This window comes from Tasmannia lanceolata, unplaced genomic scaffold (genome assembly GCF_043159265.1).
Source record: "Tasmannia lanceolata isolate RefF3 unplaced genomic scaffold, GAP_Taslan_0.1 ptg000015l, whole genome shotgun sequence".
Taxonomy (NCBI): domain Eukaryota; kingdom Viridiplantae; phylum Streptophyta; class Magnoliopsida; order Canellales; family Winteraceae; genus Tasmannia; species Tasmannia lanceolata.
In genome coordinates this window covers 12872332-12897935 of record NW_027518692.1, presented here as the reverse complement: position 1 = coordinate 12897935, position 25604 = coordinate 12872332, and the positions used below count along the sequence as shown (strand labels likewise).

General features: G+C 39.7%; 1 protein-coding gene across 2 annotated transcripts; it reads left to right on the top strand.

The window, feature by feature from the left end:
• The first annotated feature begins 18820 nt into the window (after positions 1-18820).
• Positions 18821-23841, top strand: LOC143845646 (uncharacterized). Of its 2 annotated transcripts, none has more exons than XM_077354037.1 (2): positions 18821-20376; positions 23519-23841. In XM_077354037.1, exons 1-2 carry the CDS (start codon positions 19527-19529, stop codon positions 23638-23640), a joined length of 972 nt encoding a protein of 323 aa, XP_077210152.1. In that variant the 5' UTR covers positions 18821-19526; the 3' UTR covers positions 23641-23841. The 2 variants fall into 2 exon arrangements, 1 of the variants encoding a protein (XP_077210152.1); XR_013234484.1 differs by having other exon boundaries at positions 18823-20478.
• The last annotated feature ends 1763 nt before the right edge of the window (positions 23842-25604 follow it).

Below are 25604 nucleotides of genomic sequence, written 5' to 3'. Positions count from 1 at the left end.
ATATCTCATAAACGGATTCGGATAATATCCGCTTGAAACGGATTCGGATAATATTCGCTTTAAACGGATTCGGATGTGGACGGTAATCGAATTTCCGAATATCCATTTACACCCCTAGTTCTCACCATGTTGCCTGAAACAATCCTATCTATCTACTTGCTGCCTTGAAAGTAATATAGTAAATTGAGCACAAAGCCTTTCAATGACAATTTATTTCAGACTTACCCAATGTCTATCAATATGACGTTGGCATCTCTCTCTTTTTTTCCAAAAATTAAAGGGAAAAATACACTTAGACCCCTGTGGTTCCTGACACATTCAACTTAACCCCTAATGTTTGAAAAGTTACAAGTAGACCCCATGTGGTTTCAATTTGTATAAGGTAGGCCCCTTCAGTTGACGGTTCGTCCACAGATTGAGGGGTTAGGATGATCCGATGGAGCTGATTTTTTGGGCACATCCTATCTATGTCAGGGCCCATCAAATGAACGCTTTGGATCATCCAAACAATGTGGGGCCATACCCGAATCCAAACACTACCAAAAACACAGTGGGCCCACATTGTTTGGATGATCCAAATCATTCATTTGATGGGCCCTGACATAGATAGGGTGTGTCTAAAAAATCAGCTCCATCGGATCATCTTAACCCTTCAATTTGTGGACGAACCGTCAACAGAGGGGGTCTACCTTACACAAATTGAAACCACATGGGATCTAAAGTGCATTTTTCCCAAAATTAAAAGCTGGAAAGCAGTCACATGAACGGTAAGGATTTATTGCCCTTGTAAGGATTACAGCTTCTTTCCATACTAAAATTTTTTCTTGTTCAGATTACAATTTAAGAATCAAGATCTTGGCCCTCACATGGCTTTTTGGTTGGAAGTTGGAACTTTATTACATGGGAGGGGTGTGGAGAATATTGGGTCAGGACCATAACAGCTATGCAATTTGGTTTTGCTTTATATTACTTTGAAATTTTGACTCCCATGACCTCTTGTGTCTCATCTTTATAGTAGTGGCCTCCGTGATTGCAAAGTGCATGTGAAGCACAAGAAGAAATGGGAGTAAGGTCAGGTTGGGTTGGCATGGGGCAAAACTAGAAAAATATATATAAAAAACATAAAATTAAGATTATGAAAATTGCGATAAAATTAGGGGATGGGGTCCTATTTGGGTCGGGTCGGGCTGCCCAAGGCCTCAATCATAATCCAACCTGAAATTAAATTAAGTTTGCATTTCACTACCCTAACCCAACCCGAGCCGAAAATGGGTTGAACCCATTCTGGTTGAGCCCAGCGCAAGTTGCACCCCTAGTTTTCCCCTTCATCTAGATTCTTTATGTAGGAGTTTGAAATGGATTTTGAGGGTGCCTCATACCAAAATTGCGTGTGGGCCTAATAATTATTGCCTTAAATAAATACATGCGGACAGGGAAATTACAAACATAGCTTTCAGTGATTTCTGTCAAAAAGGATCCCTTGCTGGGCAATAATGTCAAGTAACATGAAGTAGATGAACGGGGAGGAACATGATCCTCTATTGACGGGTTTTGTTGCCACAATTAGGGCAAGAGTTGTTACATGATGTTTTCTCCCCAAAAAATTAGGGGGAGTGATAAATCGACTCCCATGTATCTTAAATCGACCCCCATGTGTCTATCTCTTCTCTTTCTCTCTCTAACCCAGAGGAGAGAGAAAGACTCATAGGGAGTCGATTTAAGACATTTGGGAGTCGATTTATCGCTGCCCAAAATTTAGCAATAAAAACATATGAAAGGAAATTGTTAATGCCACTCTTCAAAATTAGGTATTTACCAACTATGTCATTGTCTTATCTAGTTTGAATTTACCCTTTGCAACACCATTTTCCCATAAAATAGTAACTTTCCATATCAGGCCATCACAAGATTAAATATATAGAAATATGAATTTTCATGGTGAAACATCAAAGTGCAACTATGACCAATGAACTGGATAGTGGATAGTAATCTTACTATAATGGGACCGTTTAAAAACTGCCTGAGTTGACCCTCTTTTACCTTGGCCAAGTTCGCATTTGAGACTGAGTTTTACCTTGCAAAGTTAATTAAAACGCATTTTACTCGCCTGAGTTGATGAAAAATTGACTGCATCAATCATTTACTCACTCGAGTCAGCTCCCTTTTACCATGGTAGAGTTCTTATCTGGGTTGAGTTTTGAAACAATGCTATGATGTTTAAACGGAAATATAAACATAATGTACTCATTAGTCATTACACATGAACTCATATTTGATCTTTTGTTTCTTTTTTTGCCAACTTTTTTTGGTTTGATTCTCAAAATCTTCATGTGTAGTTGATGTGTGTTTCAGATTTATAAACAAGTAAATACTAGTTTTCAGGTTTTGGTTTTACACAAACAAGTAAAATGGCAGCATTATACTAGAAGAAACCAAGTAAAGAAACAACACCTGGCAAGCGTGCCCGAGCACACTTAAGTTCAGATAGCCTAGGTGTCAGGATTCCCCTTTATAAATTAATGATTTTTTGTTAGAGAAAGACATACGTGGAGGCTATCCACCTTCTATGATCCGATTGGAGCTAAATGTCCTCTTAAAGATGTACCAAAGGTTTGGTCATCCAACTGAAGTTTGGTTGTTGATTTATAAAGAATATTGATGGGGGAGCCATTTCACTATTTCAGCATCCTGTGAGAATCTTGGTTTGGGCATGAGGAAGCATTCTTGTACGAAGAAGACAATGCAATGAGTGTTAGCTATGAGGTTAGAGGATAGTTGGGTTTGTTGAGGACTTATATATGAGCTTTCTATATGTCCCAAGAAGAGGCATGGGAGAAAACCCATTTTCTTCCAATTATTTTATCAGTCAGACACGAATTAATTTATTCCTTGGTTGGCTAACTTTGTTAGCACCCTCTCACATGCTTCTTCAATGTGATAAAATGAGTTTATTGCTTTGGGTACCACATGAACCTATGCCTATCATCTTAATTTATGGTTGACCTTAACTACGACAACATGAAAATGTCTAAAATTCCAGTTGGGCAACTAAGAGGGGGTGAATTGTTTGTCTTATAAAAAAGTTATCCTTTTAAAAAAAAATTTGCAAGATTAGTTAGTTTTTAAAAGCTTAAATGAATATCCTCTCTTAGACCTTTTAACAAATACTTGTTAGGTGACTTTTGAAAACCCTAGTTGATTATTTCCTTTTAATCTTTTTTATCAAAACACTTGGTGGATGATTGAAGATTACAAATAAAATGCAAATCCCACAACAAAATAAAGGAATGAGATGGATGATTTCTTTTAGGACTTTTATCAAACACTTGGTGGAACCCTAATTGATTTACTCTCTTTAGTTCTTTTGATAAACACTTTGTGGATGATTTATAAAAGTAAAACAAAATAAAGAATAAACACCAAAGCAAGATAAAGTAAAGTGAGTGAGAGAGAGAGAGAGAGAACATACACACAAGAATTTTAGAGTGGTTCAGGAAGGAGAAGATTGCACGTAAGATTTATAGTGTTCGGCCTTCAAACCCATGGCCTACACCCACTTTTCTTGAGGTCGCACTTAAGGGTATTAGGGCTGGCAACGGGGCGGGTCGGGGCCGGATGTTGGGGTCCCCTACCCCTTCCCCTCTGCGGGGAATTCCCCCCCTCCCCTTCCCCTCCCCTCTGCGGGGATGGTGGGGAATCCCCCTCCCCTCCCCGCAGGGAATATCTAATTCCCTTCCCCTCCCCTTCCCCTCCCCGAATCCTTCGGGGACAAAATCCCCGCCCCAACATTACCCCCTCTTTAGTCATTGATACACTAATGCTGGGTGTCCCTAATCAACTTGATGCAATTTCAATATATAAAAATGTTATAAACTAACAATCGATAGGCTAGCTGTTAATTAAATTAGCAAGAGATTGGTATAAGGAGTTTGTCTTCTCTTCTTTATATATTGATTGAAATGCTGGGCAGCAACGAACGCCCAGATTTCACTTGTTTGCAGTGTTTTTTTACTTGAAGATTTAATAAGATAGGGCAGATCCATATTCGGTATTTGTGTGTGGACGATGGATGGATGGACCCATTGGACCGACAGTAGCTGTTGTTGGATGATGGGATTTCCGCACATTGCTAATTGGATTCGATCCAACTTCAATTTTAGATCAAGTGGTATCATAGCCTGCCACTTAGAGTACCCAACATCCAAACCCCATTTTGGATCATTAATTTTGGGAAATGTTATGAGCACTACTGTATTCTGATGATCGCACTCCTGACTTTATTAAAAGTAAGGTATGGCCCGCACCATAGGATGATCCAAACCATCCATTAGATGGTGCACACCCTAAATAGGTTGCGCCCAAAAAATCATTTCCTTAGGTTGATCCTAACCCTCCGATCTGTAGAGGTACTGCATGATCCTATTCCTCTATAGATCGGAGGGTTAGGATCAACCTATGGAAATGATTTTTGGGGCACAACCTATTTAGGGTGTGCCCCATCTAATGGATGGTTTGGATCATCGTATGGTGCGGGCCATACCATACTTTTAATAATAAAATGCAATTTATTTTGGCTACCGATGTTGGCACTACGATTTTTTGATAATTGCATACACTCACTCACTCAGCTTGTCTTTATTATTTCAACATCTATCAAAAGGTTATTATAGTTCCCAAAATGCTCTCAGAAGCTAATTAAAAGGAAAAGACAAGCTAAGTCTATGTTTGGGGGAATCTTGTAGCCGATCGATAGAGTTTCTAGTAGTTTTCGTAAAAAAAAAAAACACTTAAAAATATACAAAAAATGGCATTGATTAACGGGGCGAGGCGGGGCGGGGCGGGTCGAGGAGGGGACAACTCCATCCCCTTCCCCTTCCCCTCCCCGCACCGGGGAATTTTTAAAATCCCCTTCCCCTTACCCTTACCCTCTCAAATCGGGGAATCCCCTCCCCAAACGAGGCGGGGCGGGGCGGATCCCGGCTTTTTCGGGTGAAATTGCCAGCCCTAAAGGGTATTCACTATTCAAAGACCACATAACGCCCGGCTTCAAGGCTCCTTACAAGTCAACTTTGATACAAGAGGATGGCTCCACGTCCTCCACACTCGCCAACAATCTCTCCTTAACGGCCAAGATTAAAGCCCTTCTCTTCGAGTCTTTAAACTTCCCAAGGGTCACAACCCTTCTTTACAATAAGTGGAAAGAAAGATGAAGTACTCTTTTGTTGGGTATATAGTATAACCCTTATTATGTTCTAATATAAGCCCAATAAGATAATGGACTGGTGTAGTAGGCCTACATGGGCTAGAGTCCATTAACCAGTCAATAACCCTAGTGTATCTCTATATATGGAGGCAGCAAACTAGGTATTCCAAACTAGATACTTAGGGTGTATTGCTTCAACCAACCTTTGCTTGACTCTAACAATCTTGAAGCAATCCAATAAACCCTAATCCTATCAAAAGGACTTCTGCCTCTGTGGTGATTTATCATTAACATTCCTTTTTTTTCTCTCCTCGCTGAACGCATGTTCTCTCTCTCTCTCTCTCTCTCTCTCTCTCTCTCTCTCTCTCTCTCTCTCTCTCTCTCTCTCTCTTCTGCCTCTGTGGTGATTTATCATTAACGTTCCTTCTCTCTCTCTCTCTCTCTCTCTCTCTCTCTCTCTCTCTCTCTCTCTCTCTCTCTCTCTCTCCAAACGAATTCTTACTTTGACTCTCGAACAAGAAGAACAGAAGGAATTTCATTCGTTCTCCAACGACATAAAATCACAAAGGTTGTTGGACGTGGGCATCATCTCCCTTAGAAATCGTTTTGGAGGTGGTTTCTTTCTTCTTTTTTTTGTATTCCACCATAGAATTCGATTTGGCCGTGGGTTTCCTCCACTACAGATTCGATTTGGCCGTGGGTTTCTTCCACCTCAGATTCGATTTGGGTATGGGTTTCTTCCACATCAAATTTGTTTGAGTGTGGTTTCTTCTACCTCAAAATTCGTTTGGGTGTGGTTTCTTCTACCTCCAATTAGTTGAAGCTAGGTGGAACTTTGGTTGGGGGTTTGTCAAATTTCATCTGTGGCTTGATTTCTTGGATCGAAACTCTTGATGAAACCCCCTTAGGACAAGATTATTTTTCACAATCTATTGGGTTCGGTTCTTGGAGGTCGGCTTTGATTTAATTCTTGGATTCGGCTTGGATTTGATTCATGGCTTCGGTTCATCTAGAGAATGATACATCAACCTATAAGGAAGCGATGAGATCTAGAGACTCTTTGTTATGGGCATAAGCTATTGATGATGAAATGGGCTCTCTGTTACAAAATCAAACCTGGCAGCTAGTCGATTTGCCAAAAGGGGTTAAGAGTGTAAGCTGTAAATGAATTTTAAGAAGAAACTTAATCCTGACTTATCCATATCTCGGTATAAAGCACGTTTAGTAGCTATGGGCTATACTCAAGTCAGTGGGATAGACTACTTTGATATTTACTCACCGGTCTGTCATTTGTCTACGATAAGAAATATTCTTACTTTGGCATCTATTGAGCAGTATGTTGTGCATCAAATGGATGTAAAGACGGATTTTCTTAATGGAGACCTCACAAAGGAAATCTACATGAACCAGCCAGAAGGGTTTGTCATATAAGGTTTGGAGAACAAAGTTTGTAACTTAAACAAATCTCTGTATGGTATTAAACAAGAACATAAAATGTGGCATAAAAAATTTGACAAGGTAGTAAAGAGCTTTGGTTTTCAGAGTAGTTACTCTGATAAATGCCTTTACTTTCGATCTGTGTCGATAAGGTTGCAATTATTTGCTTGTATGTAGACGACATGTTGATTCTTGGTTCCGATCTCTCTGCAGTGAGCGATGTGAAATCAATGTTGACTAAAGAATTCGACATGAAAGATCTTGGTGTGGTCGACACCATTCTTGGTATGAAAGTAAGTTTTAAAAGGCAAGGGATCACTCTTAGCCAAGCCCATTAAATTGAGAAACTACTTTCTACATGATGATACAGTGAGTGTAAATAGATTGAGACACCATTTGATTATACCAAAAAGCTGAGACCTAATGAAGGAGCCAGCGTGAATTAGTTGGATTATTCTAAACTGATTGGTTGTCTCATGTATGCGATGAGTTGCACTAGACCAAACATAGCCTTCACAATAGGCATGCTGAGTCGTTTCACTAGTAATCCTGGCCATGAGCACTAGAATGTCCTTATAAGACTGATGAGATATCTTAAATGTACTCTACATTATGCTCTATGTTATAGTGGTCATCCTCCTATCCTGGAAGGATATTCTGATGCATCATGGGGCTCAGAATTAGGAGACAATAAATTTACCAGTGGTTATATATTTACACTGGGTGGAGCAACTGTTGCGTGGAAGTCAAAGAGACAGACTTGCATTGCTCTGTCATCTATGGAATCAGAACTTTATGCTCTAGCTTCTACAGGAGATGAAGCAGAGTGGATAAGAGATCTGATTTTAGACATTCCACTGACCCGTTTAAAGATTAACTCTTTAAGTTTGTTCTGTGATAATCAAGCTACAATTATGATTGTAAAGAACTCACTCTTTAATGGTAAGAGAAGACATGTCAGGCTGAAACATACCATGCTGAATTATCTCATAGAATAAGGTATTATCACTTTGGTCGATGTACGAACGAAGGATAATATGGCCAATGCTCTCACAAAGGGATTGAACAAAGATCGAATCTTCAAAACTGTAGGGGTGATGGGGTTAAAGACTGCCTAGGCAGGTATTAACCTACATCTACGTTATTTTGAATTTTTGAATCTCTCTCTTTTGGCCAAGATAGACCTGGCAAACAGACAGGCCAGGCCAGGTTTGACCCCGCCCGTACAGGTCCGGGTCAAACGGACAGGGTCAAAATGACCCGAAAAATTTTACGGGTCACTAAGCTTGGACCCGCACCTGGCCTGTAAGGGTCGGGTCGACCCGCGGGTCACCCGGATTTTTGACATATTTTTTAAGATTTTTTTTGTTTGTATAGGGATTTGCTAGCCACCTTCGCCAACCATTTATGTTGACTGTTTGAGAGATTTGTCTTATTGTCAACGTGGTGCAAACTGCAAAGATTGGCAGAAGTACGATCTGTGAAAATGTGGCTAGCAATAAATAATAAAGATGGGGTACTAAGTTTTAAATAAGAAATTACAAAAAAATGGAAGCAAAGTAGAAAAATTACTAAAAAAAAAACCGAAAGAATGTTTTAAAATATGACAATTACGGAAAAAGCTACATAGAAAAAGAAAATATTATGACAATTATGGAAAAAGGCTAAAAGGTGCCAAAATAAAACCTTTTGTACTTCTCTACGGGCACCCGCGGGTCCACCCGGCCCGGCCCAGTTTTGACGAGCCGGGTGGACCCGCGGGTCAATTTCAAACGGGTCACTGATTGGTGACCCGGACCTGTAATTTACGGGTGGGCCAGGTGGACCCACGGGTCTGGGTCACTTTTTGCCAGGTCTAGGACAAGATAAGCACTTGATATGTTTCAATGATGTTTACAGTTGTTTTGTGTCATTCCACATTTGATGACATGTCATTTTTATTTTGGAAAAATTGTTTAACTCCAAACTTGATGATACAGCTTAACTCGAATTTGGATAAGATGACTGTAACATTCCAAATGGAAACATGGAATGGTTCTTTGCAAAAAAAACTATTTAGGTCTTGTTCTTGTGTTGAAACTTGACAATGATGCTTATTGATATTTGCTTTTCAGCCATTATGAAATTGTACTAAATTCTTCTGGTAAAACTAGATACTTTAGTATTTTACACAAATGATTGGATTCATTTTCATAAAATTCATATTTAGCATTTTACAGGAATTGGCGAAAATGGAGGAGCTTGCCTTGATCTGGATTTTGATGAGGATGACTTACTTGTTGAGTGAATCCTTATAGAGCTGTGGAGACTATTATTTTCTTTTCAGTTGAATAAATAGTTCACTTACATGTGAAACTGCTTTTGTTTGAGTTTAGATTATTTCTAAAACTCTTGATTATTCTTAAAAGTATTCTTGTTTTCAGTTGGATTACGGATTTTTTTTTGATATGGTGACATGGGTGATTCTATATTTTGTTTGGACATCACATTATCTATCTATTGGATTGTGCTATATGTAGAACATAGGAGGAGATTGTTGGGTATATAGTATAACCCTTATTATGTTCTAATATAAGCCCACTAAGATAATGGACCGGTGTAGTGGGCCTACATGGACTAGAGTCCGTTAACTAGTCAATAACCAGTGTATCTCTATATATAGGGGTTGGAGGCAGCAAACTAGGTATTCCAAACTAGATACCTAGGGTGTATTGCTTCAAGCAATCATTGCTTGACTCTAACATCTTTTGCCACTTTTGTAGGCTATTACAAAGATGATAGCTCACAAACTCTCCAAAAGATTAATATAATGAAACCCTAAGGAGATCCTCTACAAATAGATGTGCAAGTGTAAAGCTCTTTGAAGAATTCCAAGAAAAACTTGTAGATTTGAAAGTTAAGGCTTAATAATGGTGCCTCAAGCTTGCAAGAGTTGTAAGAGTTATCTTTTAGGACTTTTAGAGATGTATATATAGTTGTAGTTTGAGAAAAGCCCTAATTTTTTGTTTTCACAGGCGTCGCAGACGAAGTCTGATGTCCTACAAATATGACCGTTTGAATTTTATAATCGTACCTGGGTCCGTCACGGACAGGCATCCGCCGGTTCCAGCGTCAGCTCGGCCATTTTTTTTTTGAAACCAGTTACAGACGGACGAAGTTCGGAAGTTCGCAGTTGCAAAAACTGATTTTTTCATCCCGTTTTGTAAAATTCATATCTCACTCATTTCTTATTCGATTTTGACGGCTCTTATACTCGATTTGAATGACAATGATAAGATCTATCTATTCAAATTGAAGTAAAAATAAGATCTATTGTTCACTATGTAAGTGTTAGTTTGATGTCATTTCTCAACTTGGGCAATTGAGCTTTGGTTCTTGGGTTATGGCCTTTTGTATTAACAATGTTTAAGACCTTTGAAAATAATTTTCCATGAAATTGAAATAGGTCTCAAGGTTGGTTTTAAAAAAGGTTTGAAAACACTTAGAAATATAAAATCCCTTTGAAAAAAATCTCCAATACAATCTAGAAAATATAAGGTGCTTGAACTTCCTTGATTGTCTTGCCTTCAAATATCTTCTTTATGCTATTGAACTTGTAGGTGAACTCTTTTGAATGCTTGGTCCATATGACTCTCCCTCTTGAATGGATTCTTCACTTTGAGACATGAGAAGGTCACCAATACTTTGTTCAACTTCAAGCTCCTCTTGGCATATGCTAGGCTTACTTGTAGGGCTGCAAATGAACCGAGCCGGCTCATGAACATGTTTGGGTTCAACTCGTTAAATGCTCGGCTCGAGCTCGTTCGTTTACTAAACGAGCCGAACCCAAGCCCAAAAATTAGGCTCACCAAATAAACGAGCCGAACTTGAGCTTTGTATAGTTCGGCTCGGAAAAGCTCGCGAGCTTTTTAGGCTCGGTTCATAAACGAGCCGAACCGAACCGAGCTTGAAAGCTTGGATTATGTTTGTTTTTTATATATAAAATAAAAGAATGTGGGTTGTTTATCACAAATGAAAGTTTGGCTGAGTGGTTAAGGCGCCGGATTTAGAGGGGGCTTGGGTTCAAATCCCACAAAATGTATGTTTTTATCATTCTTGTCTTCTTGAGACGAGACGAGCCGAGCCCGAGCCGAGCTTTCTCGAATATTTCACTAGCCGAGCCGAGCCGAGTTTTTTCGAAAACTAAACGAGCGGAGCCGAACACGAGCCTTCATAAAAACTAAACGAACCAAGCCCGAACACCCCAAAGCTCGGCTCGGCTCGGTTCATTTGCAGCCCTACTTACTTGTGGGATCCTCAACTTGAGCTCTATGCTTGGGTATATTTCAAGGATGATGCCTCCAATATGTGCAAGCTCACTTAGTTCCTTTGTGCATGTTAATCCTCAAGCCATGTGTTGTGTTGTATTGTGCTAGCGTGTTAATGGCATTATGACATGTGAAGTTCCTGTCTAAGGCACAACACTCCAAGACAACACATTAGTCCATAAAGACTAATCAATTTGAGTTTGCTAGCATCAAAACAACAACATAAAGGTGATTAGTTGAACCCATGGGAACCCTTGGGCTAAAATGGTCATACAGATAAGGTTATGTCGTCAAAGAGAGGGAGAATTAAATGCTTAGATATTAGAGGTGCTTTATTTTTATAAAGGTTGGTCGGGTTTGGGTCAAGGTGGCAACTAGGCCGTGCCGGCCCGAGGCACGCCTGGCACGGCACGATTGCTACAGTGGGCCGTGTCGGGCTGAAGGTTTAGGCACGAAAAGCGGCACGAAACGGCACGGCACGCCCGGCACGACAAAAAACAGTGTAAAAAGGGCTTTATGTGGCTATTTTCTCGTGCCGGCACAACACGGGCAACGGGCCGTGGGCCGTGCCGTGCCGTGCCTCCGGTACATTCGTGCCATGCCGTGCCTAGCCCGTGGGCCGTGTGGGCTGCAAAATTTCGTGCCGTGCCGTTTGCCACCTTGAGGTTTGGAAAATGTCAACATCTACACATAATATTTAGTCCAATTAAAGCAAATGCTTCAATAACATAAGAAAAGTGAATGGTCAGACAAGGTTTCTACATGTTTAGCTATTCAAAATTAATCGATTGCGCATCCGGCTATGATGATCAGATGGCAATGCTATGCCATGCGTGTGATCCGACTGTTGAAGATGGTCCCGATGAACACCATCCATCAATCGCTGGAGAGATCGTCCAATCTAATCAGTTTGGACGCTCAATTCAATGAAATCTTGAGTGTGGCCTTGGTTGATCAAGAACCACCTAGTGAAAATCCTAAATCATTTTTCTGCATATGTTGCTCCCGTTAAGCAACCATCTTTATTTGTAATTGGAGATTAGGGACATTAGGGTTAGGTCTCCCCATGTACTACAAGTCTTTCTAATAATAGACTTTAAAAATGATTAACCATAATAGCCTTAAACCTATATTGGAAAACACTAAACCTAATTAATCTAGGTTGAAAATGCATGGGATGTGTGTCATGGGCATGTATGGTGAATGCTTGAACAGTAGTGCAAGTGGAAAATAAATTCCATGTTGCATGTACATGTGGAGCCATGTGAAGCACCATAAATTGGAACATTATAATAGGTTATTTACCCTGATGAAAAAAGATGAAAATGTATTGATTTTCATAATTGCTGGCCCAAGAGGAATGAGAAGAACGGAATGATAGTTAGTTAGTTACTCATAAGGGAGCAAAGGAACAAGGCTCCTAAAGCTAAATGGGACCCTTCATTGCATACCATCTGTGTACATACTTTCTGCATCATGTATATGTTACATCAATGAAAATGGTAGTTCAGTTTGTTAGATATTTGGAGAGGAAGTTTTTTCTTTCAAATTTTATGTTGTGAATAGACGTAATACAAGTTGTTAGATATTGAAGGGGGGAGAGACCGTGAAATGGGCCACTGCATTATAAATGTGAAAGTTACAAGGGAAATGGATGCGTGCGGGAACGAGATAAGGAGTAGCTTGTCTTGTCTTTGAGGTTCATATGAGGTCAACGATGAGGTAGACGGCCTGGGCTTGGATCAACACAAAGCCCAGGATATTGGGCCCAATCAAATGCAGGGGGGTATAACGAGCCCATGCTTGATCATCATTGTATAATTAAATTTACTATCATAATTTTCTATTTCTTGTTGAAGTACAAACCATCTCTAATGGCTTAACTTTTTGGAGTAAATGGTTGTTTCACATGGTATCAGAGCTATTACCACGTAGCAGGTCCTGAGTTCAAAACCCAACAACTCCATAACATTAAAAATCCACGTGTACGGCCAACCCAAAAGGATGGTCCACATGTGCCGCATGTACGGCCAACCAAAAAAAAGAGGGGTCACACGCGAGGGGGAGTGTTGAAGTATAAATGATTAAATAACCCCATCTCTAACATCTTAAGCTTTTGGAGTAATTGGTTGTTTAACATTTCTATAAGATCATCACCTACCTTTCTTAAAGTTTAAATTTTGGAGAATGAGTAGCCACGCATGACTTTTGTGCGTGTTGTGATTCCGCAGAGGCATAGAGAGATCGTTGGGCCCTGTTTGTTTTGGATTTTGAGCATCGATTTCAGGTCCAAAGCTGGTTATTGGACTTAAATTATGTTTAAATGGATGCACCTATTTTCAATGGAAAAATATGCATGGCCACTCACTAATGATCAAAACCTTTTATACTCTAGGCCTTCCTATGGATGGGCCATTGAGCAAAATCCAACCACATTACAAGACACTCTCTCCTCCTCTGCCTCTTTCTCTCTCTCGAAAAATAAATGATTAAATAACACCAACTCTAATAGATTAAGCTTTTGGAGTAATTGTCTATATTGCCTCGTGGCAGGTCCTGGAATCAAAACCCAAAAACTCCTTGATGCTAAAAATCTACATGTACGGCCAATGGAAAAGAAAGGGGCACATATGAGGGGGACTATTGAAAAATAAAGGATTAAATAACACCAACTCTAACTGCATACGATTTTGGAGTAATTGGTTGCTTCACACACACAATCTCTCTCTCTCTAGCCACTAAGTTAGAAAATTAGATAAATTTAAAAAGCCATGGTACGTATCCATCAAGAAAGCTTGTACAAATAGGAGGATTAGAATCATCTAATGTGAGTGGCTTTTGCTCCATGGCCATCTATAGCAAGGCTTAGGTAATAAATGGTATGGAATATTGAGTAAGAGACACCACTTGTACTTTTCCCTGCTCATGATGTAAGTGATATGTTTATGGTTATTTTAGAGGGATATTATCATAAGTTGAAGGCCCTTTAAGTAAAAAATGAATAGGGTTGGTTCAATTTATCATTCTTCCTCTGAAAAAGTAGGAAATTTTAGAAATATTTTGCCTTTCCAAAATTGTCCCCAAAATTCCAGTAATCCAGAGAGGGCCTTAGGCTCTTTATCTTTCTAAATATACCTATTCTACGTCGAAAAAATTGGAGCCTTAAAATATGCAGAAATAGAAAATTCCCATTGATTTTCTAGAAAAGAAAAACAAGTTGATATTTTATATTGCAAGGATAAATAAAGATCCTCCTTTGTTATGGGTAAAAATGAAAGTTCTCAGTTAGCCTTATGGTTAGATCTTCCATTAAAAATATGGTTGAATTGTAGGTCTGTTGATCATCGAGAGATCTAGTGCACTTGTTGATAGGGCATAAATACGGTGGGACCGTTGGATCTCACCACGTGTCACCCACGCGGCAGAGGAATTTAATCATGATTAGGAAAGACATTAATACACGGTAAGACCATATGATCTTGCCACGTGTCACCTCCCCACCTCCAAAAACTTCATCATCACGATTATGGGCAAGATTACACAACAAAGCCACACGCACCGTCGAACCAGGAGGGCAATCCAATCCAACAAAAGAAGGTTTTCTCTCTGAAATGATGAAAAGGTCCACATGGCGCCCCATAAAGAGGATTTGCATGCAAGATCAAAGTATATATACGCCATTAAGTCCCTAAGAAGGGGATGCCCGATCCAGCCTAAGAAAAGGAACGACTCTAAAAAATGAGGCCATTAGAGGAAGCTCTATACAGTTAAGAAGGTTTTCCAACTTTAATCAAGAAAGGGAAGAGGCGCTGGACACCCTATCCCTCCCTCTATCCTCGGCCCCCAACTCACCCACCCAGATATCAGAGAAAGGCCTTGGTCCTAGTAAACCTGATTATACCTCCGCCATTTCTTGTTGTTCATTATATCGTTGGTCCAGAATCTGACTTGGGTGTCGAAGTGGTCGTCCGAGACCCACGCCGGACCTCCATGACCCCTTTGTTTGTGATTGCAGACCCAGCGGAGGCTCTCTACCCACTGCGAAATCGCGAACCCGGATTCTGGCGCCATCACTTGTTGCCTTGTAAGAAATGATCAGACGGTTCGGATTGCCCCGATTGGTTGGATCACTACATTCTTTTATGGCATTGATGTTGTGATCAAATATTTTGTATACAATGGGATTTGTCATTATTTGAGCGTGGTTTGATATTCGTTCCATCTTTTTGGAAACACACATGTGGGCCACGATGGCCACGATGATCATGCAATTGGCTCGCCGACCTTTGATTCTTCACTACTTGGATCTTTTGTACATGTGATGTGTATTGATAAGAAGGGGTGACAAAGTGGGGCCCATAATTTACAGATTACTTCTCAAGGTCCTTTCCCTACAAAAGTAGAAGGAATGAAAAATAGATTCTAATTTCTTTACTTACTTTTTCCTAAGTAAAATAATGGAAAAAGGTTTGCATTTGGAAAATTTGCAGCTAACATGTGATTAATAATGACAATCAAACAATGCTAGGAAAAAAGATACGTCTTTATTTTTAGGGCGATGATATTGTCACCCCCCCTGCGTACGCATTCGCCCCCCTTATTAATGCTTTTTGACGTCAAATCAAGCCAAAAGGGGAGCGAATGCGTAATTTAGGGGGGGTGACAATATCATCGCCCTATTTTTATTTTCCCATAAAAACACATCAAACGGACTCACGGGGCACACTTTGACCGGGATGAATTATCCACATTATAAGTTCCATCTTATGTAAATTGGCTATAGGCCAAAAATGCGCCATTTTTACCATGTCTTATGTACTTTTGTTAGTCACTAAATCTTGATTATTGTATATTCATATTTTGTATTTTTATTACTCTTGATCAGATATCTAAGAAGACTCAATTATAATGATTTGTGGGCAATATTAAAACATCCAAGGCAAAGTCTACTACATAAATTCATATATAATACAGACAACGAACCATGGTAATACAATCTCTCTCTCTCTCTCTCTCTCTCTCTCTCTCTCTCTCTCTCGTCTCGAGAGAGAGAGAGAGAGAGAGAGAGAGAGAGAGAGAGAGAGAGATTATATGGTGTCTGCTCTAATGGCATACAATAAAGGTGGCCCCAGAGACGAGAGAGAGAGAGAGAGAGAGAGAGAGAGAGAGAGAGAGATTATATGGTGTCTGCTCTAATGGCATACAATAAAGGTGGCCCCCAGAGACGAGAGACGAGAGAGAGAGAGAGAGAGAGAGAGAGATTATATGGTGTCTGCTCTAATAGCATACAATAAAGGTGGCCCCAGCTTGATAATTGCACAAAAAAACCTTGCCTTTTACTAATTAACCAGCTGTCCAAGCTTATCATAATTTCCTAAAAGCTCTAAGAAGCAAATTAAGAGAGAAAAGACAAGGTTAGTTAAGTGTAATTACCAAAACATGGTAGTGCCAATATTATTAGCCTATAAAAAAGGAATTTTAGATGTGATGTATATCATTAGGGATTTGCTAGGGACTTTAAAGGCATTTAGGGGCTGGCTGCTGAATGAGAGCGGCCACGCAGGCTCATTTTCCAGCAGATCTGGTCTTATTCATTAAATCCATTCAGATGATCTCAAGATTTGCTAGCATCCATCGCAGAAGGCATTTCACGGAAGGCCTGTTGCATGTGAGAGCAGCCACCTCGTGAATGAAGACAAAATCTGATGAAAAGTGAGAATGTGTGGCTGCTCTCACGTGCAACAGGCCATCGGCCGCAAAATGCCTTCTGCGATGGACGCTAGCAAATCCCTTATTATTATTGTCGTTCCTATTATTATTATTATTATTATTATTATTATTATTATTATGGGATTTTCTAGGGACCATCGCAGAACGCATTTTGTGGACCGGCTGTTGCATTGGAGAGCAGCCACCTCAAATAGATTGCATGAATGAGACAAAATCTGAGCCTATGTGGCTGCTTTCTCATGCAACAGATGGTCCGCGAAATCCCTTTTGTGATGATCCCTAGTAAATCCCTATTATTATTATTGATGGGACCTATCCCAATAGGAGATTTTTTTAGAGAGAGTGATAGGCTCCACTGTTCACTTATCTTAATACAGGTTTGGCCTCTCGCCAATGGGGACGAAGTAGAGGCCAAACCTGTGTCTTATGAAAGCAATAATTTTTATGTGTTTGCCTTAAAGTGGAGGTGTAGCCTAACATTTTGTCCAATATGGGCCTCCCCCATACATGCGGCCCAAAAAGCCCATACACATGCCAACCAAGCAAAAGACAAGAACACGTGACAACCACATCTTACCTTAGTACAAAAAACTCACAGAATAATTCATCCCAATACTTTACAATAATAGAAAACAATTCCTTTCATGGCCAGCAACTGTTTATAAAAACATTCATTCAAGTAAAAAAATCCGAAAAGGAAAGTAGACAAAGTTGTTAGACCTTCTACCACCAAAATTGGTAGTCCGCCCAATCTTACCACACACTCCCGTGATGATCTGAACCGTTAAATTAGGTGTGCCGTTAAAAAATCAGATGATCACAACCCTTCTTCCAATGGAATTTTACGTATTTGACAAGCTACACATATAGACGGCTATATAATCCAATCAGTGAGATTTTTTAATAGTGACCCTCCCATCAAATGACTTTGTTGATCTTAGGTCTACTAAATACCAAGCAACCCACAAAACAAAACTATTTACATATAAGGGCTTAGTGACAACGTTATATGCTCGGTCGGCCAGAAACACAGTGGGCCCATATATGTTTGGTTGATCCAAAGCATTCATTTGAGGGGCCCTCACATAGGTAGGGTGTGCCCAAAAAATCAGCTTCATAGGATCGTACTAACCCTTCAAACTATGGAGGTTTATATCCACCCATTTTAAAGTTCACAATCGAAAGTTGGGATGATCTTATGGAGCTGATTTTTTGGGCACATCCTATCTGTTTGAGGGCCCATCAAATTAATGGCTTGAATCACGCAAACAATGTGAGCCCCACTTTGTTTTTTTTGGCCGACTTAGCAGATAAGTTATCTCCTCCATTGAGCAGAATCACTTTCCAGTATGTATAAATGGACTTCAAATGGTGTTTGTATTTTGTAAAGTATTTGTGGTGTGATGTTAGATAACTATATGGTGTAAGGCCTTGTACGGTGAAGTGACGACCCTTGATATTTGATCCTACAGCAGCTTCTCTAAAAGTGAGCTGCTGTTGGATCAAATATCAAAGGTAGTAACTCCACCGTATTGTTGTAAGGCCATACACCATATAAAAACTCATATTTGAGATTAGATAATAAAGATTGGGAAATGTTATCAGCACTACCGTATTTTGATGAGGGCACTCCCACTTTATTAAAAGTACTGTATGGCCAGCACCAGGGTGATCCAAACCGTCCATTAGATGGGCCACAGACTAAATAGGTCATGCCCAAAAATCATTTCCATAGGTTGATCCTAACCCTCCGATCTGAATGTTAGAGGGTTGATCCTAACCCTCTATAGATCCGAGCGTTAGGATCAAGCTATGAAAATAATTTTTGGGGCATGATCTATTTAGGCTGTGGCCCATCTAATGGACGGTTTGGATCATCCTATGGTGCGGGCCATACTGTACTTTTAATAAAGTGAGGAGTGCCCTCATCAAAATACAGTTGTGGTGATAACATTTCCCTGAAGATTCCAATCGTTTTTATTTATCTGCTTAGTTATGAAGAGTTTATATGGTCGAGATTGGAATATGAAATGACAGTCTTTCTTTCAATTAAATGTCACCTCATGCAATTATTACTAAAGGGCCCAGATCAAAAACCGTTTTCCTTATATTAACTTTGATAATTACTCTTTCCTCTCTCACACAAGGAATTTCCCTTTACCTGACATAACCACATGCATTAGTGCTGAAAAAACAAAGCCCTGGTGCCAACTTTCACCCCCCAAAACAGATTCTCTTGCCAGATTTTGAGTACTCTAGAGATAGAGAGAGAGAGAGAGATGCCTTTTGGCTGTTCTTTGTTTTTTTTCCTGTGGGCTTAATGTTGTAAAACCTGCCGTTTTTTGGGCTACTCATTTCCTAATTTTTTTCTCTTATTCTTACTGATTTAGTCCTCTTTTTCTCAGCACCTTCTATTTCTGAATTTTGGGTTATTTTTTGGCATGTTTTTTCTTTCTAAGTTTTGGGTTGTTTTGGCCATGATTTTTTTAGCAGGGCTACTGAAAGTGAAATAAGTGCCTGTTTGTCTGTTATTCGACACTTTTTTACTGCCCACATTCCCCATATTTGTCTCTAATTGGGAGTTTTGTCCTTTGTTTAAAGTATCAGATTTTCTTGTTCTCCAAACAACCCAGATCATGCCAAACCCTAGCAAGATCACTTCTCTGCAATATTTGGAAGATTTGAAAGATGGGTTCTTGAGTTTTTCATTGAATGAGGTAGGAATTTTCTTTTCTGCGTCTCTTTCCTTTTGAAACCCTTGTTTTTTTTAATCTTCTCTGTGAGAAAGAGTAGATTTATACTTATTAAATTGGGGGAAAAAGAAGAGATACTGGATTCTTATTATCAGGATGAGAGATTTCCCTTCTTGTTTTGGTGAAAATGGAGTCCAAGTTGCAGATTCTTCATCTGGCACTAGCAAAACTGCTCAGAATTTGGTTACATGTGTTTATCAGACTAGATTAAGTGGTCGTTCTTGTGTGATTACTGTTACATGGAGCAAAAATCTCATGGGTCAGGGTCTTAGTGTGGGAATAGATGATTCTACAAACCAATGTCTCTGTAAAGTTGATATAAAACCCTGGTTGTTCTCTAAGAGAAAAGGGTCCAAGTGTTTAGATGTAGACAGTAGCAAAGTGGACATATTTTGGGACCTCTCATCTGCTAAATTTGGACCTGGGCCTCAGCCTTTGGAGGGTTTTTATTTGGCCGTTGTTTTCGACAGCGAGATGGTTCTCTTGCTTGGTGATTTGAGCAAAGAGGCGTATAAGAAAACAAACGCCAATCCCCCTCCTTCAAATTCTGTGTTTATAGCCAAGAGGGAGCATATTTTTGGGAAGAAAGTGTACTGCACAAAGGCACAATTCTGTGATAATGGGCAGGTCCACGATGTGGCAATCGAATGCGATACAAACAGCCAAAAAGACCCGTGTCTCTTGATCCGAATTGATAAGAAAATGGTTATGCAGGTTAAGCATTTGATGTGGAAATTCAGAGGGAATCAGACCATTTTGGTTGATGGGCTCCCTGTGGAGGTGTTTTGGGATGTCCATAGCTGGCTTTTCAGTGCGAATGTGGGGAATGCGGTGTTCATGTTTCAGACTTGCCTTTCTGCTGAGAAATTGTGGGGCAGCCATACATCTGACCCTTCTGTTTTGCCTTGGTCTTGCTCTCAGATATTCAGAGAAACCCAATTACAAGGTCTTAGCTTCTCACTGATTTTGTATGCGTGGAAGAATGAGTAGGCATATGCTGGAGGATATTTTATTCCCTCTTCTCTTTGAGTGCTAACAAATATTTTTAGTGAGTGATTTTTCTTAACGTTGCTCGTGAGTTACATTTGATTTATAAGTGGTTACCATTTGTTTTTTTCCTCCACGTTGGTGAAGTCAATTACGCTTGAATAGATTAGAAACAGTTCATTATCAGTTAACTGGTCATTCTGTGTGCTTTTGTTTGCTCCTTGTATTGGAGCAGCTTTAATGTGATTATTGATTTGTGGTGAAATACTTGTGTTAGTTGTTCCATTGCAGGAGCAATTCAGGGTCCTCAATATGTGGGAACCTTGGTATATTTGATTTAAAGGAATTATTGCCCCTCTGCCCGAAATGAAGGGGATGCAACCCAGGGGTATATTTTTTTCACGGGTGTTTGTGATACGTACTCTTTGATTTGGATCTTGGATCTTAGTAACGTTCCAGCCAACCTATTTTGCAATACTATGTGAATCATTGGTTACAATACGATCTCAATGAACTAACATTGTTTCAAATTGCACATCTACCCAAGGATGTCGTGAGATCATGATTTGCTACAAGTTATATTCATTGTTTTTGGGTTTTGTTTAAACTTAGTTTGATATTAATGTGTATTCTGTATCGTAAAGGATGGACTACTCCTGCAATGCTGCTGAGGTTGTCTATTATGTCAGGTCCCCTTTCTTAATGTTTTGTCAGTCTCTTTATTTTTATGTGTAATATGATCTTGAAATGAGTCATGCAGTTTAATCTATTCCATTTCTGAAAATTAACTGTATTTGTTTTGTCTTTTTTAATTTATAGGATTTAAATTTACCTGTCCTGAAAGAACTTTTAAGATGAACTCAAGACTGAGGGCCTGAGGAGTGGCATTAACAAATGATATTATAGTGAAGTGATCTCCTTTCCAAAACCTAGACAGTGAAAAGTCTAAACTATCTTTATTTGAGTTGATGAGTTTTAGTGGGTGTCATTGGTGAAGATGATTTGGAATATAGAAATGGGTTTTAGCACTGTTTAGAAACTCGCAAGGCCAATCATTGACGCACCCAAGTTGACTTGTTCTTGGCCCTGTGAGCCAACTCAACTCAACTCAACTCAACTAAGCCTTTATCCCAAGCTAATTGGGGTCGGCTAAAAAATCCTCTAGAAAATTTTCATGAATGAAAGGATCTATTAAGTCTACTCCTGACACTAGTTGGATTCGTCTACATGGATCATTTCCTTCCATTCTATCCTATCCAAGGTCATGTTCTCTATTATGTTCCTAGCCCTCAAGTCTTTTCTCACTATTTCTACCCAAGTTGTTTTCGGTCTGCCCCTACCTCTCTTTACTCCATCAACTTGGCACGAGTCACTTCTTCTCACTGGAGCATCCAAAGGCCTATGTTGGATATGCCCAAACCATCTTAAGCGGTGGTCTATCATCTTCTCCTCAATTGGTGTCACCCCCACCTTTTTACGGATGTCTTCATTTTTTAATTCGATCTAACCTTGTGTGGCCGCACATCCATCTAAGCATACACATCTCCGCTACACTCATCTTGGCCCTGCTAGCCAATACAAGAAAATTTGACTCGACTGAATCGAGTTGGTTTTACTTTCTCATACGAGATTTTAAGCACTGGTTTGAGGAATGATTGATAGATCTATAACATTATGAATTTTATGAAGCTAACAACCCTGTGTTGTTTGATTCCTGATCACTTGGTCAATTGGTAATTTGGTGAGACTGCTAGTGGCATTATCAGTCATGCTATTGAGTCTTCTCTTTAATCTAAGAAGACCATGGTTTTAGGTTCACCATTTTGGAAATTAATGTCCAAATTTGCAGTTTGCATCTGGAGTGTCATTCCAACATGCTGGATCTTAAGAATTATATCTGCCATGGAATATGGACTATGGAGATGGGGCATCCTTCGGTTTACCCCAAACCTCTCTTCTGGATGGAGAAAACTTAACTTCGATGGGAGTGCCAAAGGTAAACCGGGACCTACAGTGATCAGAGGGCTGATCCGTGACACAAGCGGTCGATCGTTGATGCCTTATTCCGGGCCGATTGGGATTTGTGACTCCAATGAGGCAGAGGCTAGAGTTCTTTTGTGGGGTCTAAGGTGGTGTGTGGCAAATTTATTACTTCCCTTTTCGTAGAGGGAGATTCCTCTAATGTTATAGCATCGGCAAGCGGTTCGGGATTGGGTCCCTGGAAATTGTCAAGCGTTGTCACAGAGATTCGGGACTGTTGTAGGACGATTCGCCCTCAATTCTGACACATGCTTCTATCTGCAAATGAGGAAGCGGATAAACTCGCCGAGGAAGGATTGGACAAATCAGAGATGGAAGTGATAGTGGCAAGTCGAGAATAGAGCTTTGTATCGACACAATAGTGTACCAAGGAAGCAGGATTCGTTCCTCTAGGAGGGGAATCGCGATTCCCCGGAGCGCGAATCCGATTCGGGATTCAATTCGAATCCTCAAAAATTGGGAATCGGGGTTCGGATTCGTCGGAACCCCGATTCCCATTTTTGGGAACCCCAATTCCCAATTTTGGGAATCCCGATTCCCAGGCGATTCCCTGCCAATCCCAACTCCCCAGCGACTCCCGGCGATTCCCCAGCGAATCTCCGGCGAATCTCTGGCGAATTCCCGTCGAATCCCCGGCGAATCTCTGTCGACTCTCTGGCAAACCCACGATTCCCGCTTCCAACCATCCCCAGAGCCTTCGATTGCCGCTTTTGAATCCCGAATCAAATCCCACCCTGACAACCTTGGTTTGTACAGTGGTTGTAATATGGTCGCAAGACATCTTGTCTCCCTCACCAAATTGAAATCAGCTGTATCAAATTACTGGGAATCAATAAAGTTACTGTTTTCCCAACAAAAAAAAAAGGCTGGATCTTAGGGCCTTTAGAAACTGATGGATTTGATTAATTACTATATCTTGTGTAAATGCTGAAATTTATGCAAAGGACGCTTTTGTTTAGACATGTTAATGTATCTCTGGAATTGTTTGTGAGATATTGGTTTTTCTTATGTATAATACATCCAGTTGACCTGACTGTGATTGACATTGGTTGTCTGTGAAGGGGCCTTATTTTGGGATTTTCCTAGAATCCTCGGGATGCTGAGATGCACTTGTGAAGGTCAGATTTGTATTTGCATGTGGAAGATCAACAATGGACCATCTGTGAGTATTTGCGGTGGTTAGCTGCTGGGTATCGACGCATGAAATCAATCTCTGTAGCTATTAATGTCTCAGGCTAGATATATTGAAAACCCCCTGTTTGATGATGTTTCACCATGTCATGTTAACTTATAAAATATTGATCTATGATATGCTTTAGGTGGGGCTATGTGTTAGTAATGTACTCAGTGGAAGAAATTTAATCAAATGATGTAGTTTAGACTTTGTTTGGAATTATAATAGTCAAATGGGCGCTCGTTGTTTATAGTAGTAAAGTCCATTATATATCCTGTCCAACATAAGTTGTGACCACAGCTGGTAGTTTTATCCTATAAGTACAATAATTAGGGAAATTGTCATTACATCCTTGATGGAAAATGAAATGACCAATGTTTAGTTGATGAAAATCTCCTATCTATAGTCCTGAGAAATGGTGAAAAGTTACAGCTGCCTCCCTAAATCTCTACACAAAACAAAAGTTGTTTACTAATGGGATTTCATTTCCACCTTTAATTTCTTAATTCTAACAGACCATGGGTGGAGTTTTAACCTACAAGTGCAGCAATTAGGGTAATTGCCATACATCCTGGATGGAAAATGAAGTGACCAATGTCTTCTTGGTGGATGAAAATCTCCTATTTATAGTCCTAAGAAATGGTGAAATGCTACAGCTGCCACCCTAATTCACTACACAAAACAAAAGGTTGTTTAGTGGCCTTATCACTTGCATAATTTGGAGAACCATGAATATATAAATTAAATTTATGCTACCAATGTAAGATAATTTAAGCCATGTGGATGAACCCAACTAGTGTCAGGATTTATAAATTAAAATCAGAAAATGATCCATGTAGATGACCCAACTAGTGTCAGGATTGGACTTAGTTAATTTGAGCCGGGTAGATTCTTTCCCCTTCATCATGAAAATTTTCTAAAGGATTCATTAGCCGACCCCAACTGGTTTGGGACAAAGGCTTAGTTGAGTTGAGTTGAGAATGTAAGCTATTAGTCTTCTCAAAAACAATAAAAAATAAAATAAAATTATGCAACCAATGCAAATATTTTTTGGTGACTTGACAAACTAATGCTTTATGTACCTAATGCTATATGCAGAAGGCTCTTTCAGGCCGGCACTCCAATGTCTTTCTCATTTTAGGCCTAGAACGTAGTTGTGCCAACCATAACTATACCAAGTAAAAAGACAAACATAGGAAAATATCAGCAGGTTTTACCCTTGCAGATAGCGCATACCACATCTCAAGTTCTCAACCAATTCCTCGCATTAGACTAAATGCAAAACTCTTCACCAGTTATTGACCCCATAAATGGTAAAACCTCACTGTCATCATTCAAAAAAGAAAAGGTAAAACCTCACTGACTTTTGGAGGTAATTTCTGGATGCTTTCCAAGCTGGCACTTCACAACAATTGCGGGTTCTCATGCAAACATCCAAATATCTCTCAGCATTGCTTGCGATAGGACAATCTTGTTGTCTACTTGACAATCTTATCTTGGGAAGAATACAAAATTTCTTTGAAGTAACATAAAAACCGGTGTCTGATTCATTGAAGAAAATTGAATCCTCCAATACAACTGGGACAACCAAGGTATCTTACTACCAAAATTAGTAATCCCAAAATTAGTTAAATGCAACTCATACGTCCCTGTACAAAGAAATTGGGTTAGTACAAAATGTTTGGTATTTCACTGAAGATAGTCAAGAATCAAGAAAGCAACCTTTGATTGCTTTCCCTCCTCCACTTTTTTACCACACCTGTCTTCTCTTCATCTTCATCATCATCTCATAGCTGACACTATTCTTGGCTTGTTTTTTCATGTCAATTCTTCTTGAGATATCTTTGCCTTTTGCTAGCTGACACTTTTCTTGGCTTGTTTTTTCATGTCTATTCTTCTTGAGATACCTTTGCCTTTTGCCTTTTACTGGATAACAAAATAGTGTTTAATCTCTGGAGCAGAAAATCATACTT